This window comes from Rhyacophila brunnea, unplaced genomic scaffold (assembly GCF_057557595.1).
Source record: "Rhyacophila brunnea isolate RB1 unplaced genomic scaffold, BYU_Rbru_1.0 scaffold_4, whole genome shotgun sequence".
NCBI classification, from domain to species: Eukaryota; Metazoa; Arthropoda; class Insecta; order Trichoptera; family Rhyacophilidae; genus Rhyacophila; species Rhyacophila brunnea.
In genome coordinates, this window is record NW_028233068.1 from 39,566,074 (window position 1) to 39,588,130 (window position 22,057).

Consider the following 22,057-nt stretch of genomic DNA (forward strand, 5'->3'; position numbering starts at 1 on the left):
AATTTTGATTGAAAGATTTTGCTGAAAAATATAAAGATGGATGTATATTTTCATTATTTATTTAAAACATATTGAAATCATATGCTATTTTAAATAGAAGACTACGGTAAGTAGGTATTATAGTTTCGGTTGAATTTATTGGTGCAACAACTGATCAAGTATTATCACATCACTGTGTTTTAAATTTGTCTGTGAATTGGAAAATTTTGGCAATTGGAATTTTGTGTCTTGCCAGCGCCGAATTCTAAATACACCGTCAAAACTCAAAAGTATATTATTTAGTCTATGATACCGTCGAAACGTCATAATTTTCTAGATTCTCTCAAAAGCTGTCATGTTCTGAGGTATAACCAAAACAATAATACTATTCTTTAAAAAGTTGTAAAATGAAATTTGCAGAGCATCTGGGCGCTCACATCACACCAGAATGGAGGAAACAATACATAAATTACGAGGTAAGTTTTTTCATAAATCGTTTTGCTGACATTTCTTAGGTTGTCAAATAGATTTTTTTTCTATGAAGGACCAATTAATTCACTACGCTTATTATTAATTAACCTTCGCAACCTATTATTTTAAATTAAAGCTACACATTCAATTTAATTGTCGTACCTAGTTATTTGTTAATAAATATTGACATTTTTCTATTTTTTTAGTTTAACTTAAATATGCACCTGTTCAACGAATTATTATTATCTACCAATTTTATGCGGTTTTCAATTTGTGCCGCATAAGATGGGCCTTTTCTTTTAAATGTATTTTTTTTTTAATTTTTAGCAAATTAATTAATCATTAAAAGCTTTCGTCATTTTTACTTATCCCAGCTCAAGGATTTATCAAATACTTTCCAGTTAGTTGATAGGTATACAATGAATAAATAACAAAGTTGGAAAAAATAATTCAAATATCGATGTTTTTTTTAGAAATAACAAATTACCATTATGAAACATAAAAAATCTTAGTACAAGTTTGTTTACTGGAACAGCGGCAAAATTCATAAAATCGAGAATGATAACCTACCTAACTAACAAATTTAATAATTCAGTATATCGGCTATTTTCAAAATTTTGTTTGCCGCTGGTTTTTCAAATCAATGATAGATTTCTATCAAAAAATATGATAAATATATGAAGTGTCATACTTTCTTGTATTTATTTTGTTGTTATTTTACAAAATTGATCAAGTGAATTCATAGAAATTAAATTTTCCAAATTTTAATTTATAAATCATCTATTTTTACCTCCAGCAATTTTTGAAAAAAAAAATACTGTTTTACTGATTATAATATATTTTAAATTTTAAGTACAGTACAAGTGATTCCCAACCTTTTTAGTTTGGCTAAACCTTTAGGGCATTTTCTAGAAACTCTAGGAATTTCTACTCGATCAACACATTTTAAGATCTAGATAGGACAGTTTCAAAACATTCATGTAAAGCCGTAGCATGTGGACCATGACAATATGCCGTTTAGCAGCTCTTTAAGTACACCAAACGTTGTTACTTCCTATTTTTATGACATTTTTAGTATCAAATTATACAGCATAGTATGCAGGCGAAAACTTTAATAGAATAGTTACTTAAACACACCTTTGTCCAAAGCACAGAACATCTGATAATAAATAGAATTCCGATAGGCAATATTCAATACACTACATTTTTATACAGCATTTTGAATGTGTGAGTGTCCTACGAAAATGAAACATGCATTATGCACGTGCAATAGTGCGTGTATGTAATACACCAATATAATATGAGCGTCAATGCATAAACTGAGAGCAATTGTGAGTATTTGATGTATGACGTATTATTGACACGTGTTTAAGTTTATCTCGGATTATTCTCTACTTGAGATCGGTTACCTGCTAATCCTCACCCGTTAGACATTTCAGTTCCCATTATCTCTGAGTTCCCTGATCCAAAGCTATTGGGCAGGCCAATAAAAACACACTTAATAATAAAGTAACATAGGTAGTAGTAAATAATTGCTGTGCTGAGTGTACAAATTTAATACTTTGACAGAAATAAAAGAATAGTTTAATTTATTGAATTTTAAAAACTAACAACACTATCTACATATTGTAGTCTTAGTTCAATGAAAACAAATACGACTGACTGACAAAGTTTAGTGTGCATTATTTATCTCGGGTATTAACATCTTACCTCCATCCTTTGCCAGGTGGTGGTAACCTTCATTACATGATCGAATTTCTTGATTTTGATATTGAACTTAAAAATACATTGTTGTTTAAAAATAGGTCACAGAAACCCTTAACAGAATTCCACGGACCCAATTAGGAATCACTGTTATAATCATACGAAACTGTTGATTAAAAATAAATCAAGATAATCGAGGTCCGGATAACCGAGGTTCAATTGTAGTAAAATAATTGCCATATCAGATGAATATGAATTTGTTCAGAAGTATATGTAAGCATCCATACTATGGAGCAGTGGCGAAGGGTGGAGGTAGGCTGTTAAGATCCGCCATAAATAGTGCACATTAAACTTTTTCAGACATACATATTTGTTTTCATTGAAATAAGACTACAATTTACAGATAGTATTGGTTAGTTTTCAAAATTCAATTAAACCCTGAGAAACCAAGCCATAATAGATAATAGTCAAAAAATACATGTCTATTTATAAAATATCTAAAATTATGCAATTAAATCATACATAACTTTGAATATTTTATAAATAGAATAATATTTTTTATTTATTATAGTTTGGTTTAGTCAGGGCTTAATGAATTAAAAAAAATAACCAACAATATGTGTAATATGTATTTTTAATCCAACGAAAACAAATAACTATGAATGAAAAAGTATCCACAATTTTGTCGTATTCCCCAAATTAGACCAAAACTATTATGGTTTCGTTTAGGCATGGTTTAACCGATTTTTAAAAACTAACTAACACCATCTGTAAATTGTAGTCTTAGTTCATTAAAAAAAAATACATATGACTAAAAAAGTTTAGTGTGCACTATTTATAGCGAATCTTAACAGCCTACCTCCACCCTTCGCCACTGCTATGGAGGTATCTTACCAGAGTTTAAGGTTTTAGTTTGGTAAGCTATGCTCTGCATTGATGCTACGTAAAATGTACTATCTTTTTCTTATCATATCATAGGACAGCGATACTCAACCTGAGGCCCGCTAGCCGCATGCGGCTCATTAAACTTTTATGTGCGGCCCGAAACACATTTATTATCAGGAATTTCGTATATTTTGAGATTCGTTTCGACTTTTTCGACAACCGAAGAGGATTGTCATTATGGTCCACATCAGATCTGGTATAAGAGTGTTGCTATTGCACACGATTAATTTAAAAAACACGCATAACTTTTAAAATCTCAAAAATGTTTTGTAAAAAAGGGGGGGTTTCATGATTTTTTTCGTCACACCAGTAGTGATGCGGCCCGCGTTACTTTACAAATATATGTATTTGGCCCGAAGAAAAAAAATGTTGAGTATCATTGTCATAGGATATCGGCAAAATTACAGTATTTAGTGCCAAGGCGTGGGTGAAGGATTCGAAACACCCCAAGACTTAAAATGTCCTCCAAACTGGCATTATTGCATTGTTTCGTGAATTCATATCATAATATACAATTTTTTACATTCATGCATTCCTTTTCGTTCATCACTCATCGCATCATGTATACCATGTGCGTAATGAACATTGTAATGTCAGTTATTTATTGTAAAAATATATTATAGGAAATGAAGGCGATGCTCTATGTGGCCGTGGAAGAAGCTCCGTCAGCGGAGAATGTGGAGCCGGAAATTCTCTCCCGCCATTTTGCGAATTTCGATGAAAACTTCTTTCACTACTGTGACCAAGAATTGAAAAAAATTAATACATTTTATTCAGGTTAGTATGACGATAGCTTGAAAAAGTAACAAAATAATCTGTAAGATAATATCAAAGATATAAGTAACCCACTAATTCGAGACACAAGAAACCGTAGAAAGATATACAAAACATCCAACTTCTGTTTATTTATCAAGAAGTTAATCATCTCAACTGATGCTTATCGTGATACAAATATGTAAAAAATTGATATTCAAGATTACAATAAATAATTTTCGATTTGAGAAATTGACAGTCCAGATTTTATCTTGTCTTTTTTTGACTACCTATCCTATTTTTTTTATCATAATTAGAAGATAATTTTGAATGTATGTTAGAAGGCTTCCTATAACAATTATTCCAGTAATAATTTTTTTTTTTTTATATTGTTATAGTATAAATGAATCTATTTGCTTGCTAGCTGATTAATTAAACCTGTTCTAAGGTTAAGTAACCTTAAGCCGCATTTAGACCAAGTGAGCGAATGTTTGTTCTTCCCCAGAAAAATTTCAGTGAAATTCTTATGTTCACTCAATAAAAAGCATTTAAGTCATTCGATATTGCCCTAACAATATTAATTAGACACATATTACACTGAAGCATCGCCTAAATGAGATGTTCTTGTTACATTTCTAACTTTTTCCAATATCCTAATATTCCATCATTATAGTAGTCTTTTTTGAAAAGACAATCAATTGCAAATTAATAACCATTAAATAAAATAATTCAACAGAGAAGTTGGCAGAGGCGACAAGGAAGTTTGCAACACTTCAAAGTGAAATGAAACTCACGTTTGATGGACAGAAACATAAAACGGAATCCAAAAAAGCGGCCTTGCCCCACCGGAAAGTGCAGGAGATGAAGTTGGCCTTTAGCGAATTCTACCTTAGTCTTATTTTACTTCAGAATTATCAGAACTTGAATCATACAGGATTCAGAAAAATATTGAAAAAGCATGACAAGGTGAGTGCCTTATTTCTTATTGTAGTTTTTGTGATATAATATTATTTATTGTCGGAATGAGTTTATTCTAATGGTGGTTCTTTTTCCAGTTATTAGCAGTAGATGTAGGCGCAAAATGGCGAGCCGAACATGTTGAACAGTCCCGTTTCTACATAAATAAAGACATCGATAGACTGATCAATGATACTGAAGCATCAGTTACGAATGAGTTGGAAGGCGGAGACCGACAGAGAGCCATGAAAAGGCTGCGGGTGCCTCCGTTGGGAGAGCAGCAAAGCCCGTGGACCACGTTTAAAGTTGGCCTTTTTTCCGGCTCTTTCTTGGTGCTACTGGTAGCTGTTGTTTTATCTGGTAAGAATTTGAATTGAAATATTGAGTTTAGTCAAACTGCCTGTCAAGTCTGTAATTAGAAACAAAATATTTTCATTGTAATGTTATTCGATCTCCCAACAAAAAAGTCTATTAAATCAATGATCCAAAGAAGATTATTGGACTTCTACCCAGGCAAGGCAAGACCAACATTGTCCTTTTTCATGTTTCCTCCATTCTATTATGTAGTTTATAATCTGTCGCTTTACCGTAAACTTGTATTTTATAACAATTCTACATATGGTCACACAGAGATTTTAAATAACATACTAATTTCTTATCTAAACACCACATTGTTAACTTTTAACATTTTTACTTTGATTTATAGACTCTTCAAAGATTTCCAAATTGAATTGAGCGAATTTTCCAGCAATTTGACATTTTTACGTTGACTACAAATTAATTGCCACGTCATTTGCAACTTTCTCTATGCTCGATGTTTTACCACTATTTAAAAATTGTATCGTTCGGTATATTGGCGTATAATAAGTTTTAAACATAGAAAAATGCATATTTAAAAAATACTACGACAATATAATCTAATTGTAATGCACCGAAACCATTTATTAAACTAATAAGTGTGGTCATTTGTATTCTTCATGACTCGATAAACTAAACAATTGTTTTTTACATTGCGATGTGATATTTCAATTATTTAAAAATCGAATTCCGCCTAGATTTATTCATAATCTAGGTAAGTATAATATCAAATTGGTGTGACATTTCTATTAAGGTTATAATGTAATGAATGCACATTATTGTTACAAATTTTCATAATTTGGTAATTAATTTGGTTTATAAAAATCTGTATCGTTTTACGCTAACTTTGAAAAATAACTCATTACGGAATTATAGCGCCTGTACACGTGCATGGATTTACTTGCACCAGTTGTGTGTATTTTAAACTATCGCGATCATAACTGTTATACGTAAAAGTGCTGACTGTCTCGCCAATCTCAGTTTTCCAGAGTATGTGTCATTTTATGGTTTGACAGGTCGTGAAAATTGGTTAACCTCAAAATTAGTCTCTGCGCGGTGCAGGTCGTTTTTCTACCGGTAGGTTCGCTACTATCGTTCTACTCCGCAGGTGCAGATATTGCACGGTCCAATTGTCGCGTAAAAATTCAGAAGCCTCTGAACTTTTTTGATTCATGTATGCAATCTTGCAATTTGCACGATAATACGTGTTTACACGTGCATTATTTTGTTATGGCCACGATAATACGTACTGTCAGCAGTAAATCCATGGTATTATGGTCGATATCGAAAAATAAGTAACCTTATTATGTATTTGAGTACAATACTTATTTGTGACTGTGACTGACATAAAATTATCTCTACAAATTTAATTCAAAAGAAAACATGTCAATCTTTCAAATGTGAGAAATTTATTTACTAATTTTGAATTACTGTTTTCAGCACTTTTCCATGAAAGTACATCAGAAAATCTAAAGATAGCACTACGTCTATATAGAGGGCCGTTGCTTATAATTTTGTTCCTGTTCCTGATTGCCGTTAATGTCTACGGCTGGAGATCTTCAGGAGTGAATCATGTGCTAATATTCGAGCTGGATCCCCGAAACCACCTTTCAGAGCAGCATTTGATGGAGATGGCAGCAATTTTTGGGGTGGTTTGGGCACTGAGTATACTGAGCTTCTTATACAGTGCTAGTTTGAGCATTCCTCCATTTGTGAATCCCCTGTTTTTGACTGTCATCATGTGTGCCTTCATGTTAAATCCGTTGAAGATATTCCGACACGAAGCCAGGTTTTGGTTTCTCAGAATATTTGTAAGTATATAAATTTAATGTAATAGTGTTTTCTTGATTTATACTAAGATTCATATTGAATGTTATCTTTTCTATTTTTCTCATGTCAACTAAACCATTATAAATTAAATCTTATATCAATTTAGTTGCAAAAGTATTGTATTTAGAATGTAGGTATATTCCTGCCATGAGGCTTCATACATTGTACTCAAGTATAAGGTGTAGTTCTATAAATATAAGAGAAATTGTGTTTTGTGACTCAAATAGTTTGGGGAACACTGGATTTGTAAAATGATTATCATTTTGAGAATTTTAAGTATGTAATTATTATTCTTTTATGAATCTTGCATGTGTTCTCTGTAAATACAAGCACATTAACACGTATTGTAATACTGTAGACAATGTAAGGCTCTCTTACTCATAGCAGTATAATTATACCACTTCTAAAGTACTGTTATCTTATACTGTTAGATGCATCTTTATTATGATTATCATTATTCCAGCACCAATATTATTGTTAACGTTAATCCTTTTCATGTACCTACTCAGAATATTGCAAATATTAGCTCAAAAACCAACGTGTGTATATTAAAGAAAATACATATTTGCTTTGCAACATAAAATGGCATTGTTAAAAATATCTCAACCAGCATGTTTTAAATTCTCTATATATTTCATTATACATCTTAAACATCAGATCAATATCAGTATTATCGGATGCCACACCGTTGCTATGCAAATAAATCAATAAACATTAAATCAATAAATTTTATATTTCATATTTTATGTCAGTTGCATGTCATGTTTAAAATCAATTAATGTCTCATAATATATTGCTATTTTATTTATTTTCTTGACTTTAAACAAGTCTTTGTAAATCATTACTATTACTATAACATTACCAAGTATAATGAATACATACATTACCTTCTTTGATTGCGTTATGGTTTAACTTGCTTTCCACCAGTCATCCCAGTACTCTGTGCGCCTTCTCCAGTCCTTGCATCCCCATTGACATATTCCTCTTAGCGTATCCCTTGACTGTCTTCTTTTGCCCCGGATTCATTTCAAGGGCTATTTACGGTATCTGTATCACTGGCATAGTGGACAGTTTCGAATCATAAATGAATATATGCGAAAATGCTAATACATATTCTGATGAAACACCTGTAGGCAATAAATACAGCAATACATTCTAATGCAACGAATTCAACTTAATTGTCTGCTTTTGTTCAGTGTAATTTAAATTTGTTTGTCTATTTTATGACGTTGTTCTGTAATCTGGATAATGTATTCATCTCTTGTAAAGCGAAAATGATTCTTATCTCATTCTTGTGTTCGATTGTTTAATCTACTGAATAAACATCTATATTGTGTGGTATGGTCTTGTATCTACAATTTTACTGTCGGTTTACATATTTGATATGTGTTTTGATTATCTTGGAGTTTTCCTGTGAGATTTTGATCTCATCCAATTTACTCTGACGACATATGAATTTTTTTTTTCATAACAAATGAAGATTATGATCTCAACATAACGTCTTCAATTTAATCATATTTTAATACTACAAATTATTATTACATACCATTTTTTTCGTTGGTTCATCGACACATATAAGGTAAACATTAGAAGCTTTCTAGATGCGATGTAGGTACCCTTCACCCACGATGACAGAGGCAGACATTTGGCCAGTACTTCATCATGGACGCCAGAAAACAACATACAATATGTATAATTCTGTAACTCTAGATTGTGGAAAATGATGTCAGCAATTTATAATCGTACCACATTCTCTTTAAAAATTCTAATGAAATTTTCTAAAGAAGTCAATTTATTATGAGTTGACAGGAGTGAGAGACAAAAAATTGTTCGAAACACTTATTTTCATAACAAACATCTTATTTTCTTAAAAAATTTAAGAACTCAATCCGATGAATCTGAAGCATCCGAGCACGAAAATGATGAAAAATAATATTGATAACTTTAAATCTGTTACATAAAAATTAAGATTTAAAAAACCATATTGTATCGTGCATTTGACAGCAGTCGATTTAAATGATTTTCTGACTATTAAATGGTCTTAATATCGTATATCTATTCTCATATCTAAATGGTTTACTTCAAACTATACCTAAAAGTGTACTTGTTATCATTATTAGGGTCGAATGATGGCAGCCCCATTTATACAAGTGGCCTTCGCTGATTTCTGGATGGCTGACCAGCTGAATTCTTTGGTCACAGCACTACTTGACTTCCATTTTTTAATTTGTTTTTATATCACAAGTGGAAATTGGTTAGAAGCGGGAGGTAATAATTGATTTTTGATTATTATTTATAAAACACAGTATAGAAGACTCGATACAAAGTAATTATTTAACGATTACCTTGACTCATAAAAATAATTTAAACATGAGAATTTTCTAAGCATAACGTAAATTGATTTATCATTCCATAATGTAAGTAATATAATTACGATGTGAGGAACCAATGACACCTTTAATATTGTGAAATTATTGGGTCTGTAATCGTAACTAATATAATAATTGTAGGAACATGGTGATTAACACTTTGAGATTAGAACTTTGGTGGAATATGAACAATCAGTTTCAATACAAAAATGATATTTAAAATTAGGTAACTGAATATATTGAGCTTATTCTGAAATTTTTGAAGTGGAACAAATTGCCTTGCCTTACTATGCGTTATACTGCCTGTGTATAATATAATAACACAGGCGGCTCTCATAGGGCAGTGTGTAAGGCGCTGCCCTTCCATCAGGGAGCTCCGGGTTCGGATTTTCTCAAATCCTGGGTGTTTGTGATTGTTCAAAATTAATAACAACCACCTTGTATGAAAAAGCAAGGGCATTAATTAAAAAAAAAAATACAATAACACATTGATCACAGTTTGCATCTTATTATTTGTTCGATAATATAATTGTTTTCCTCCATGCAGCAGGCAATCTTACCACTGATAATAAATACATCATGCTTTCTCCTAAATATTTTTTTTAAATTATGCTGTTTGTATTCCACATTAATTTAAAAATGATCAAGGCAGGTTGCGTCCGCTTCAATAGGACATTCTGATGCAAAATATATGATATTCTTAACTGATTTAAAGACAAAAAACGTTATTTATTGAACACTAACAAAAGACAATATTTTAAGAAAATTCTCTATACAGTACTCTCTCAGTAATCCGCCACCCCAAAAACCAGACAAGTGTCCAATTAGTGAAAGCGGCGGATTATAGTGCATACATAGAAACTATGGTAAAAATTAAAACAGGTATTTTGTAAAAATAGTTTTTTAGAGAAATTTGTACTAACAAATTACGGTTTTACATATTTATAATCAAAATCAAGTATTTACTAAATTATACATATTTATAAACTAAATATTAAACAGTAAATCACTTGACACAACCAGTTGTTCAGTGAGGCAGATATTCTTGAATGGCTTAGGATTCCTCGCTTTCCCTATTACCAAAAGCTTCATTTTGTTTGTCCCGGTTGCATTGGAGCACAGCATAATTATTGTGATGCGGTCCTTGGGCACTTTCCTCTCTGGCACATTACTTTCTTCGCGATGGACGTACGTATTACAAAGGAGAAGTTTCCAAAATAAACCTGTCTCCCGTTGTATACTTGTACGCGGCGGACTACTGAATTTGACAATCGAATACTGGCAAATTATAGAGCTTGATTTTGTACTTTCAACTTTTAAAAATAACGGCGGATTATAGTAGTTGTCGAATAATCGAGCGGCGGATTACTGAGAGTGTACTGTATATACATACGTTAATTAATTTTGTTTAACTTAATAGAATACATCATTGATATAATAGATAGCTACTCTGGGCTGTATTTATTAATTGAATCTTTTATTTTCATATGATTTAGTAAAACAATATTAGAGAATGACAACATATTAGTCTCATAAATACATCATAATATTGTTATAATGATGTATATATACCATTAAAATATATAAATTTTCATTACAGATAGTACTCAATGCATGGAACATTCCTTCATATCTCGACCGATAGTGAACTGTTTACCGGCATGGTTTCGCTTTGCGCAATGTGTGAGACGATACAAAGATTCCAAAGAAGCCTTTCCCCATCTGGTGAATGCTGGCAAATACTCTACCACCTTTGTGGTCGTCATCTTTGCTACACTCAAGAGCTTTTATGACAGTAAGTCCTCCAGCAATTTAACAGTTATTATACGACAATATATTATGAAACATTTAAAATTACAGCCAATTTTAAATCAGGCGTGTTTGAATTAAATTGGTTTTTATAGGTATCTACTCTATTATACTAACTATATAATGTGAGTATATTGCAAGTTGATATGTATTATTATTTTTACTGATTAAAAATGTATGAAATTGTGATTGTCACTTAAATTTGCAATTTTAATCTAATACCCCGTTTAAACATGCATGGATTTACTGTTGGCAATACGTGTTATCATGGCCATAACAGGAAAATGTACATGTAAACATGTATTATCCTGAAGTTGCAAGATTGCATGCATGAATCAAAAAAGTTTGGAAGCTTCTGAATTTTCATGTGACAGTTGGGATTTTTTCGATCTGCGCCTGCGCAGTAGAACAATAGTGGCGAAATTGCCGGCAAAAAAATGAACTACACCGCGGATAGATTCATTTAGAGGTTAACCAATTTTTACGTCCTGTCAAATGGTACCATAAAATGACAACATTGCGTCTCACTTACTCTTGAAGAATGAGATTGGAGAGACAGTCAGCACTTTTACGTGTAAACAGTTATTGTCACGATAGTTTAAAATACACATTATTGCTGCCAGTAAATCCATGCACATGTACAGGCACTATTAAATTTGTCTAATACTCTCAACTGAAACCACATCAAGTAACATTGCATAAAAAATATTATTACCTAGCTAGACCTAGACCTAAACATGGGTAAAAAATGACTCCATAGTGACTATGTATGGATGATAAATCCAAATTATGTTTTATATATAATATAATGGAATATTTTTTTTAATTGTTTTTCTGTCCCTTTATTATCTTTAGGTTCATACAACGATCCTTACGACAATCCATTTCTGTATCTTTGGCTTATGTCTCAGCTAATATCGTCGTGCTACGCATACACTTGGGACTTGAAGATGGATTGGGGATTGTTGGACCGAAATGCGCCACCAGAGAACCGATACCTACGCGAAGAGATTGTCTACAGCTCTGGAGTAAGTTGAAAATAAATGATGTATTTCATTATTTAAATTTGTACCTACCTATGTAGTAGTAATTCATGTTTACATTCTGTTACATTTCAGTTCTATTATTACTTTGCAATAATTGAAGACTTCTTCCTGAGATTCATCTGGGCGCTATCTTTCATTATTATTCAAAATAATTGGATAAGTCCCGATGTAATGACTACAGTTTTGGCACTTCTGGAAGTAATCAGGTAATTATTTTGTTAATGATCACTGGATATTATCTTCAATTCTCCACAAATTGTCAACCTCATCAACAAAAATTAATAACATCTTTATTATATAATCACTTTGATGGTGTTGAAATAAATGTCAATTTTTGATGAAGAGACGTTATGTTCATTAAAATGTAACACAATTTACTATTTACATAATCCATTTTCATAACGGCCAGAACTTTTTTTCTCTCTTAGACTGACATTGTCAACTTGTACAAAAATAGAATTTTACAGCTATTTATAGCACAACATAACAATTAATTTATTAAAAACATTAAAAATAAGTTTATACGATATTCTAAAAATATACTTACTGTATTCAAAAACAATTCAATTTAATCTACCTTGTCTAACATAATAATATATTGGTACAACAGATGTCAGAAAATGTTATTAAGTATGTAAATCTAAATTATATTATAATGATATCAATCAAAACAGTAGTTAACCGGTTAAGTGCCCAGAGCGTCTTTGCACGCCTTAATTACACCGATTCTTACGTTAATTACCATCAATTAACTAATTGCGGCATAGAAAGGATTAACATTATATTTATCTAAAAACCGATAATTAAGAATCCCCCCCTAAAAGATTTTTTGACACTTTTCTGTTTTGTTTCTTAAAAATACAATGAGAGTCATTAAAAAGCCATATTCACGTTCTACAATATAATATACTTTTTCTTTTTTAGACGTTTCATTTGGAACTTTTTCCGCTTGGAGAATGAACATCTGAATAACTGTGGTCAGTTCAGAGCAGTGAGAGACATCTCCGTTGCCCCCATCGACTCTTCAGATCAGAACACTATCCTCAGGATGATGGATGAAGAGAATGGTGTCGTAAATAGGTGAATATCGTGTTGCTATTGCACAATACCAAATATTGCATAATCAAATATTATTACTTCATCTTGCCACGTTTCAGCATCAGGGCATATTAAAAGCATAAAGTTTTACTATTTTCCTCAGTCCAATGCCATATGTTTCTTGTACCTCATTTCATCTCATACCTGTAGCACGTAGATTACTCTCCTAACACCGTTGCAAGGTGAGTGAGGGTCGGTCACAATAACGGAATTCATATCAGGAATTACAATGTTGGCTGACACATTCATAATGCGCTGTTCTAAAGATTCTGTGGATACAGTTTAAATACTTAGTTACCACAGTTGCCGAGGATTGTAGATTTTATAGTACTGGGATTTCGCATGGGCATGGTAGGGTGTGCGTTCAACCAATTCAGAATCACATATTGTAGAGATTGCCGCCGTATTCTGTGAAGACCAAATTCTAGTTGCTCAAGCGCATTTGCTATCTGTGGTCCTGTATGGCTTTGAGATGTGAGATCTGAACAAATTCAATTATCTTGTCTTTTAAATCAAATTGCCACAGGAGGTAATTTTCAAATTTGGCTAAATCCACTTTTTGAAAAAGTGAGAAAATGCAATATTTTCACTCCTTCTTCGTAAAAGGTTCGTGTTTACTACCAACAAAAGAAACACATTGTCTCTTTGATCATATTTATAATCTATGACATTTAGCAAAATGACGCCTGCCTTCTGCCCTGAGATAAATTTGATGTTGATTTGAAAAAATCGACTGGATTGATCATCCACTATTGAAAATTAGTCCGATATTTAATAGGTTTTTTTAAGCGATTTGATTCAGAATTTTTGAGTTTTGAAAATCACATAATTTCAAGCACTCTTTAGAAAATGATCTAGCATTGCCAGTCAAAAAAATTTTTTTTTGGCTTGACTGCTTTAGAAAATTATATATGATGAAAGTAAAAAAATAAAGTAAAACATTTTGTTAAAAAAGAAAAAGACGTGAAATCGGCAAGGCATTAGTCCATGCAATAGCTTCCAGTTTGACCTGGTGTAAGGCTGAAACTCCTCCGTGGAAGGCATACATGTTACATGACTCCACGATGTGCTCCGTCGCCTGAATCTCACGACACTCCCAAAGTGGGGATGCGATTATTTCAAGCCCCACTTATGCATCGTATTAGAAGCATACCTGGAATGGCACACCAGATTTGGTTCAGACACACGCTATATTTGCGAGGAAGTCTAAAGCCATGAAGCTTGTCCAGCTGATCCACAATTAGACTAGAAGTCCTCACACCCGATGCTAGCCAGTCATGTCGCCAGGCATCCTCCTATTCTCAGTCTGAAGCAGCTCTTCTGCACTCCAGAAAGGATGGCATGGCCATTTCTTTAGTATCGAAGTTGGGAGATATTAATATCTTTGATTATACAATTATTGACCATTTAATTTTTTTTTCATAACATTTCTAACATTCATAAATATGTATCATCTATCATCTATCACTTATATTAAGGAGAAATCACAAAATTTTTGGTCACAATAAAACCTATTAATTCTTATTGAAAGTCCAACATATACATTGGGCTAATATGTAGTACACTAATGGATTCTGTTTGGTTTAGTCTGGGTTTAGACTGTAAAATATTAAAAGTTCACAGTTTTTTTATTGCTATGTATGAGAAATTTTATTAGGTATGCCGACGTATTTGAATAAAAATTATCCATAGAGAACTAATTATACACTTAATAAATTAATATCATTATTATCATCATCATCACCTTGGGTCAATCCACTGCTGATAAAATATACCGATAACCATTCCATCGAATAAAATAAATCATTATGTGTTTAGTTATTTTTGACTCGGGTGACACCGGATACATCTGCTAGTTGCTAGTGCTAATACAGTACAATTACTTGTCTTCCTTTGAAATCAAATAAATTCTATTTTCCAATTCCAAAATCAAAACTCCAATTATTGCGTTGTATGAGATCAGTTTCAATTATGTTTCTTCATAAATTGATTATTTTTTTAATAATTTTCGTTTGATCAACAGGCACCAAAAAAAGAAAACTCCCAAGAAAACAAAGGATCCCGAAAAGAGAGCTCTGATAAAAAAGGAATCCATACACGACCTGCAAGTGGAAATGGATCAGTCTTCGAAAAAGTTATAACATAATTACTGTGTTTAGTTTTGGGGTTTCGATAATTGCAATTTCCAAGCAAACAATTTTCTTATTTGAAAACGCAATATATATTTTTTGTCTGAAACAAATTATAAATCCTATTTAATTTTTCACAATTTTATTGCCATAAAAAGAGATCTGAAGTCTCTTCACATCTAAGGTACTAATTATAAAATGAGATTTAATACGTATAGGTACTTAAAAAAATGTTGCATTTATAAATATGTAGCATGGTCATTATTAAATTTTAAATGCACTTGTTGTTCTTACATTTTGTGTATATTTATCACGAATTGTTAAATCTTTTTCAATCTAAAATTATACTCTTAAAATATATATTTGTTTTTTCCACGGTTGCTCATGGAGCAGTTTTTTTAATTACGATAAATCATTAATTTACTCGAATGATTTCAAAATCAATGTTAACTTTACTCACATCTAGTAAAAGGCTTAAACTTTTTATGTCTGTATTATTTAATGTTAAAATTTTGAACTGGTCGACTACATAGTGCCTTGTGAACCAAATGCAAGACAATGTGAAAATAGATACATAATGCTCTAATCTATTTTCAAAGATGCGGATGAGTGGTATTGTGTCCCGAAGTTTATATAAGTATTAAATTATTTTAAGTAATACATACGTGTATGTTAAATAAAAATTGATGTTGTATATTTTTCTTCTGACTTATGGCCATTGCTTTTTTTTTGCATAGACATGATGTCAAATATGTGATATAATATATATTTACTTATTTAAATATATATTTTTAAAAAAATAGATCATGTGAGATAAATTTAAAAGACAAAATATTTTTATGTGGAATGTAGACTTAATTAATTTTTATTGCTCTATCAGCGCTTGCCTTTAATGTCTTTTATATTGTGCATTTCGTGTTTAACTTGTTTTAGTTTGATTGTAAAATAGGTGTTTTTACTTTTCTTTACTTTTTACGTTAAACATTTCATACATAACTTTATGAATTTTGGTTTACATACATATCTATAAGTATTTATATCCGTTTTGTACTCTAAAAGGTTTCCAATTAAATGTTATCTTAGACAACACTATGAATGAATATTCAAATGAGACTGGTTCATGTGTTTACTATTAGGTGAGCTGTACATACAAATTCGGCACGACTGCAACACATCAACATTATCTATGTGAGTTAATTAACGTTCACAAAACACATGTAATTAATGTACGTGTACACATAATCGATACAATACTGTTCATTGGAAAAATCGACAGTATTGGCATTTGCAACAAAGTTGGAAGAAGCTTCGCAGGAATGTCACTTTCGGATAGTTTAAAAAAATCGTTTGTCATTTTATAATTCAGATACATACTGCGCCTGCTTGTCAAATCGCTGAGCATGACATGTTGAAACGGCTGTGTAATATCTTTTTCGTACAAGAGGTGATAAATATCTTACCAACATTGAATCTTTGCGCATCAGTATGTATTTCTCATTGATGGATCCACCCCAAATATTTCTGCCCATTTATTATTGTTCTTCAATTACAATACAAATTCACTGTATCCTTATTTGATGATGTTTTAGCCGGTTTGATTCTATGAACTCTATGGATTATGGATTGATTCTATGGATAATGGATTAACACATCTGTGTCCGTGAATACAATTTTGTTTTTTATTTCTGCATTCGGCCGGTGTCGAGTCGAATTTCTGTGTGCCTTTTATCCCTTACCTAACAATAAATAAACAGGAATCAAAAAGACCTCTGTGTACGCAGTACATTTCATGGCAGTGTAGAACTTATACAACAATAGTACTTACTTTTTAAAAGTATTTATGTAATTACAAATTATTGATCTCAGCATATAAAAGTTAAGCTTTGTGAATTTTAGTCTGATTCTCAGGAGATTACTTATTTCAATTAGAACATAGAAACATCAATATTTTTTGCTTAACAAACTTTAGTCTAAAACTCTAAAAAGTGTTTGTAATACATAATTTTCAAGTTTTCTGGAACATAATAATTATAATACTTTCCTATAGTATTATAGTATTCACAGTAAATTACTTTTAATAATTAGTGGGCCGAAAACATAAATTCTAACTAGATAGTATTTGAGATTTTTTGACATATTATAATTTAATTTCATACAATAAATTATTTCATTGCCAACTTTCAATGTATTCTTCTACTTCAACATGAACCAAAACTGTCATTAGCACCTGTACACTTGCATGGATTTACTGGCAGCAATAGTGCGTATTTTAAACTATCGTGAGAATAACTGTTAACACTTAAAAGTGCTGACTGTCTCTCCAATCTCATTCTTCAAGAGTAAGCGAGACGCGACATTGTCATTTTATGGTACTATTTGACAGGTAGTTAAAATCGGTTAACCTCAAAATTAGTATAGTTCGTTTTTTTGCCGGAAGGTTCATCACTATCATACTACTGCGCAGGCGCAGATCGAAAAAATCCATACTGTCGCATGACAATTCAGAAGCTTCCAAACTTTTTTGATTCATGCATGCAAACTTGCAACTGCAGGATAATACATGTTTACCCATACATTTTCTTGTTATGGCTGTGATAATACTTACTGTCAACAGTAAATCCATGCTCTTGTAAACGGGGTATTATGTTCAAAAAACAATCATTGTAAACATCTTTGGTTCGAATATTTTCTTAAAAATCATTAGGTAGGTAGGTACCTACTGATAATTTTGCAATACCATTTTTATTATTAAAGTTACCATTACTATTCATAAAATACCATTTTCATTAACAAACAACATGCGTAGTTTCGGCCACTTAGAGATATGTAGTTCCTTGTTCGGTATACTAAGCCATGAAAAAATGTTTCCTATAAGGTTAATCACTTATCTAGTTTTTATCTATGAATAATATACAATATTTTGTTATCATTAAATTATATTTGATCACGTGGAGATATGTATATTTTTTATGTAAAGTGTACCAAACTTATTGCATAATATGCATTATGTACAATAGAATTAGAATTAGGAACTTATTACCCAAGTGGAGCTTATTTATTATTTTACTTAACCTAATCGGGGACTTATTTATTCTAAGGATACCATATTACAAAATAATTATTTGATGTTTTTAATTATAAGCAATAAATTTAAACTATGGGGACGTAAAAAGTATTACTTATTATTTTTCACACGTGGCTGGATGATATCACAATTATTATTATAACCACAAATTATAATATTTTTTATATATGACACTTATTACACATAATTTACATCTCAATGTAATTTCAACAATGCCTCTCAATACTTTCTTTTCTCCCCATGGAATTAATTATGAAAGCATAAAAAATACAATTTTATATTGGAATGTGTAGTATTATGTAGCTTTTTAAGAAATATATTTTGCTTAATTTTAAAAGGTAATTTAAGATTGATTTTTAATTTTACATTTTATGTAAAATGCAATAAAAAAAGCCTATGACGGACTGGACGTTAAAAACTTGATGAGAATATAAATATATTATGATGAAAGGACAAAATAAAATGTTATTACGTCATAATGAAATTAATTTTAGTTAAAAATTAGACCATTTTTTATGTTAACATTCTTTCAGTTTTTGTTTTTTAAGGGGGAAGGTGTTCCATGTCAGCTATTTTCTGGTATTTTCAGAGGTTAAGCCTGAATAGTACGTAAGATTTGTAGAAAAACTATTTATATCATTATGAAGCTTATTCATCGTCAAATATTTATGTAAAACATTTGATAACTACATAAAGTATTTTTATGACGTAAAATAATATTCTTTGAAACCGTGAAACGTGATAATTGAGAACGAAGCCATATTTTTGTGACATTAATAGGCTGTGATGATGACAAATTTTTCCCTTAATTATTATCTCAAACGATTTATTATAGATAGTTGTAATGTTATAAAACATAATGTAGTAAAATATATTCAGTATAATTATAATATTTGCAGTTTCTATTGGTTCTAAATCTAATGGAAGCGAGTGGACATTTTGTTATTTAAATATGCTACAATTATAGACATACGAAATAATATAAAGCTACGTATCAGAAGGTTTATCATTAATCATTGAATAAATGATGAAATATCTTGTTAGTTATAAATTTGTAATACTAAATAGAGACCTTTTTAAAACAACTGTTTCCACGAAATATTCGACCATCTTGATATCCGCCAGACCCACCTGCGAATTGGTGTATGATGTATGGAATCTTTAGCTGGTATTATTTTAACTTTATATGACCAAAAAAATACGCCAACACACAAGTATTGTACAAAAATATGTTTATAAAAGTGAATGCTACAAATTGAACACAAAAATAGGCGAAACAAACACAAATTCGAACATATTATTCAAAAGGAAAACATATTTTGACATTTGAGGACAAAACAAAAAAAAATCTGAAGAAATTTGTATTTGCGTCAATTCTACGTTATGTCATACTAAATCATACATTATAATTTTTAACACTGTTGCAATCTATTTTGCCTAATATTGCAACATAGCAATCAGTTTTCTGTCCCTTTCTATAACTATCTCCCTCTACATTCAAAATAATTATGATTGTAGTAGGTATGTATTTTATAAATTGTGATAGATTTTATTTTATTTCAGTGACATATATCGGGTCGTCCAGTATTGCCATATCTACTAAAATATTATTGAATTGATATTTTAGTAAATAAGAGAATGAAGTTTTTCACCATTTGTATCTACTATTAGTTTTACTATTTTTATTTAATAAATAATACACATGAGGTTTTACGAATTTCACATTTGTTATTAAACATACTTACATAATTTAGAACACCCCAAACACATCGCGAAGTAAAAATATCTATATTTTTTACTTAGCCAAAATTATGAATCAACATAGGTTAGGTACCTACTGATGTTTATATTACAGAAAATTTAACTTTTACTAAATTATGAATTTGCGAGATTATAATAATACAGATGATTTTAAAGAATACTTTCATCAAATAACATAATAATGGATGCCTGTACTTACATAATATTTTCCAATGTAATTTTTTTTTTAAAAACTAACTTTAATTTCGAAAGTTTAGCCTGGCAATACTATGAACGTCATTTATTTCAGCGGGAATGCGAAATTTTCATCCTCGGTTTTTGACATAGGTACCTAACAATATTATCACAATTATTTATATCGATTGTACTTACAAAAAATGCCACGAACTCACTATCCGATGGCTGGAAGTTCCAAAAAAAGACGTAGGAGAAAAGATGGAAATATTAATACATTAAAAACACAAAGGTTTGAAATTATTATTTTATAATTTGACATAATTATACATAGTTGAAAAAACCACATTTCACAGAAAATTTTGGTTCACAATATTTATTTATCTTGCAAAAGGAAGTTTTGCGTATTACTTATTAATACACACAATTAAGTATAATGATCATTTGTACTTATATTATTTTTATATTATGTTTGTGCCATGTCTTATTCGAAATTAGTGTGTCTGTGACAAAAATTATAATCTGGTACAATAATTAATAGCAGCTATACATTTTGTTTTCTGTTAACTATCTACTAAACTAATATTTTTGAATGTATTATAGTATTGATATATTGCCGAAGACTATGCCTGAGCATGGAAATCCTCAAAGCATACTACCTGAACCAGAATTTCATCCCACATTTGAACACGAACACGAAGAATTTATTATAGAAAATGAAATTGAAGATTCAAGCCCTAAATTCCGTGTAGAAGGCCGTAGAATTATAGACTTTTCATATTTTTTCCAACAACTTCAATTAATTAGCCACCATGATTCTCCATTTAATTGTAATTTATCACATTTAGAAATTTTTGGGGAAAATCGGGATAACTTTAGTAGTACATTTTTTATTCAATGTAAACTTTGTGGTAAAAAATTAAAATTATATACCACTGAAATGAACAAAAACAAAATGAATCTGTGTGACGCATTTGTATCCAGTATAATCAGTATCGGCAGTGGATTTTCAAATCTGGAAGAAATGTGTTCAGCAATTGACGTACCATCGATTACAGCAAGAACATACAGAAAGAGTCAACAGAAGGTGTACGAGTGGTTTGAAGAAACCAAAAATAAGAGTATGGAAAACGCTGCGAAAGAAGAGCGACAACTTGCAATCGAAAATGGTGACGTCGATTCTTCTGGTATTCCCATGATATCAGTTGTTGCAGACGGCTGTTGGTCGAAACGTTCATACAGATGCAATTATTCCGCAGCATCTGGCGCTGCCACGATCATTGGTCAAAGAACCGGAAAGATTTTGTACATGTCAGTGAAAAATAAATATTGCGATTTGTGCGCCAAAGCTAAAAATAAAAATATCCCTGCTCAACAACATAAATGCTTTTTAAATTATACCGGTCCGTCAGGTGGAATGGAATCTACAGCAATATTAGAAGGCTTTAAAGAATCTATTAATACACATGGATTGATTTATTCAAAATTGATTGCTGATGGAGATTCCAGCACATACAAAAAAATTCTTGATTGTCACCCTTATCCGAATGTAACTGTCGAGAAAGTTGAATGTAAAAACCATTTAATTAG

At 31.0% G+C, this 22,057-nt stretch overlaps 1 protein-coding gene across 1 annotated transcript; it reads left to right on the plus strand.

The window, feature by feature from the left end:
- Positions 1-304: 304 nt before the first annotated feature.
- On the plus strand, positions 305-15,594 carry LOC147067360 (solute carrier family 53 member 1). The gene is made up of 11 exons (XM_085953656.1): positions 305-455; positions 3,723-3,876; positions 4,589-4,818; positions 4,908-5,169; positions 6,607-6,977; positions 9,117-9,264; positions 10,966-11,160; positions 12,030-12,202; positions 12,293-12,426; positions 13,145-13,300; positions 15,342-15,594. Exons 1-11 carry the CDS (start codon positions 387-389, stop codon positions 15,457-15,459), a joined length of 2,010 nt encoding a protein of 669 aa, XP_085809782.1. The 5' UTR covers positions 305-386; the 3' UTR covers positions 15,460-15,594.
- Positions 15,595-22,057: the final 6,463 nt, after the last annotated feature.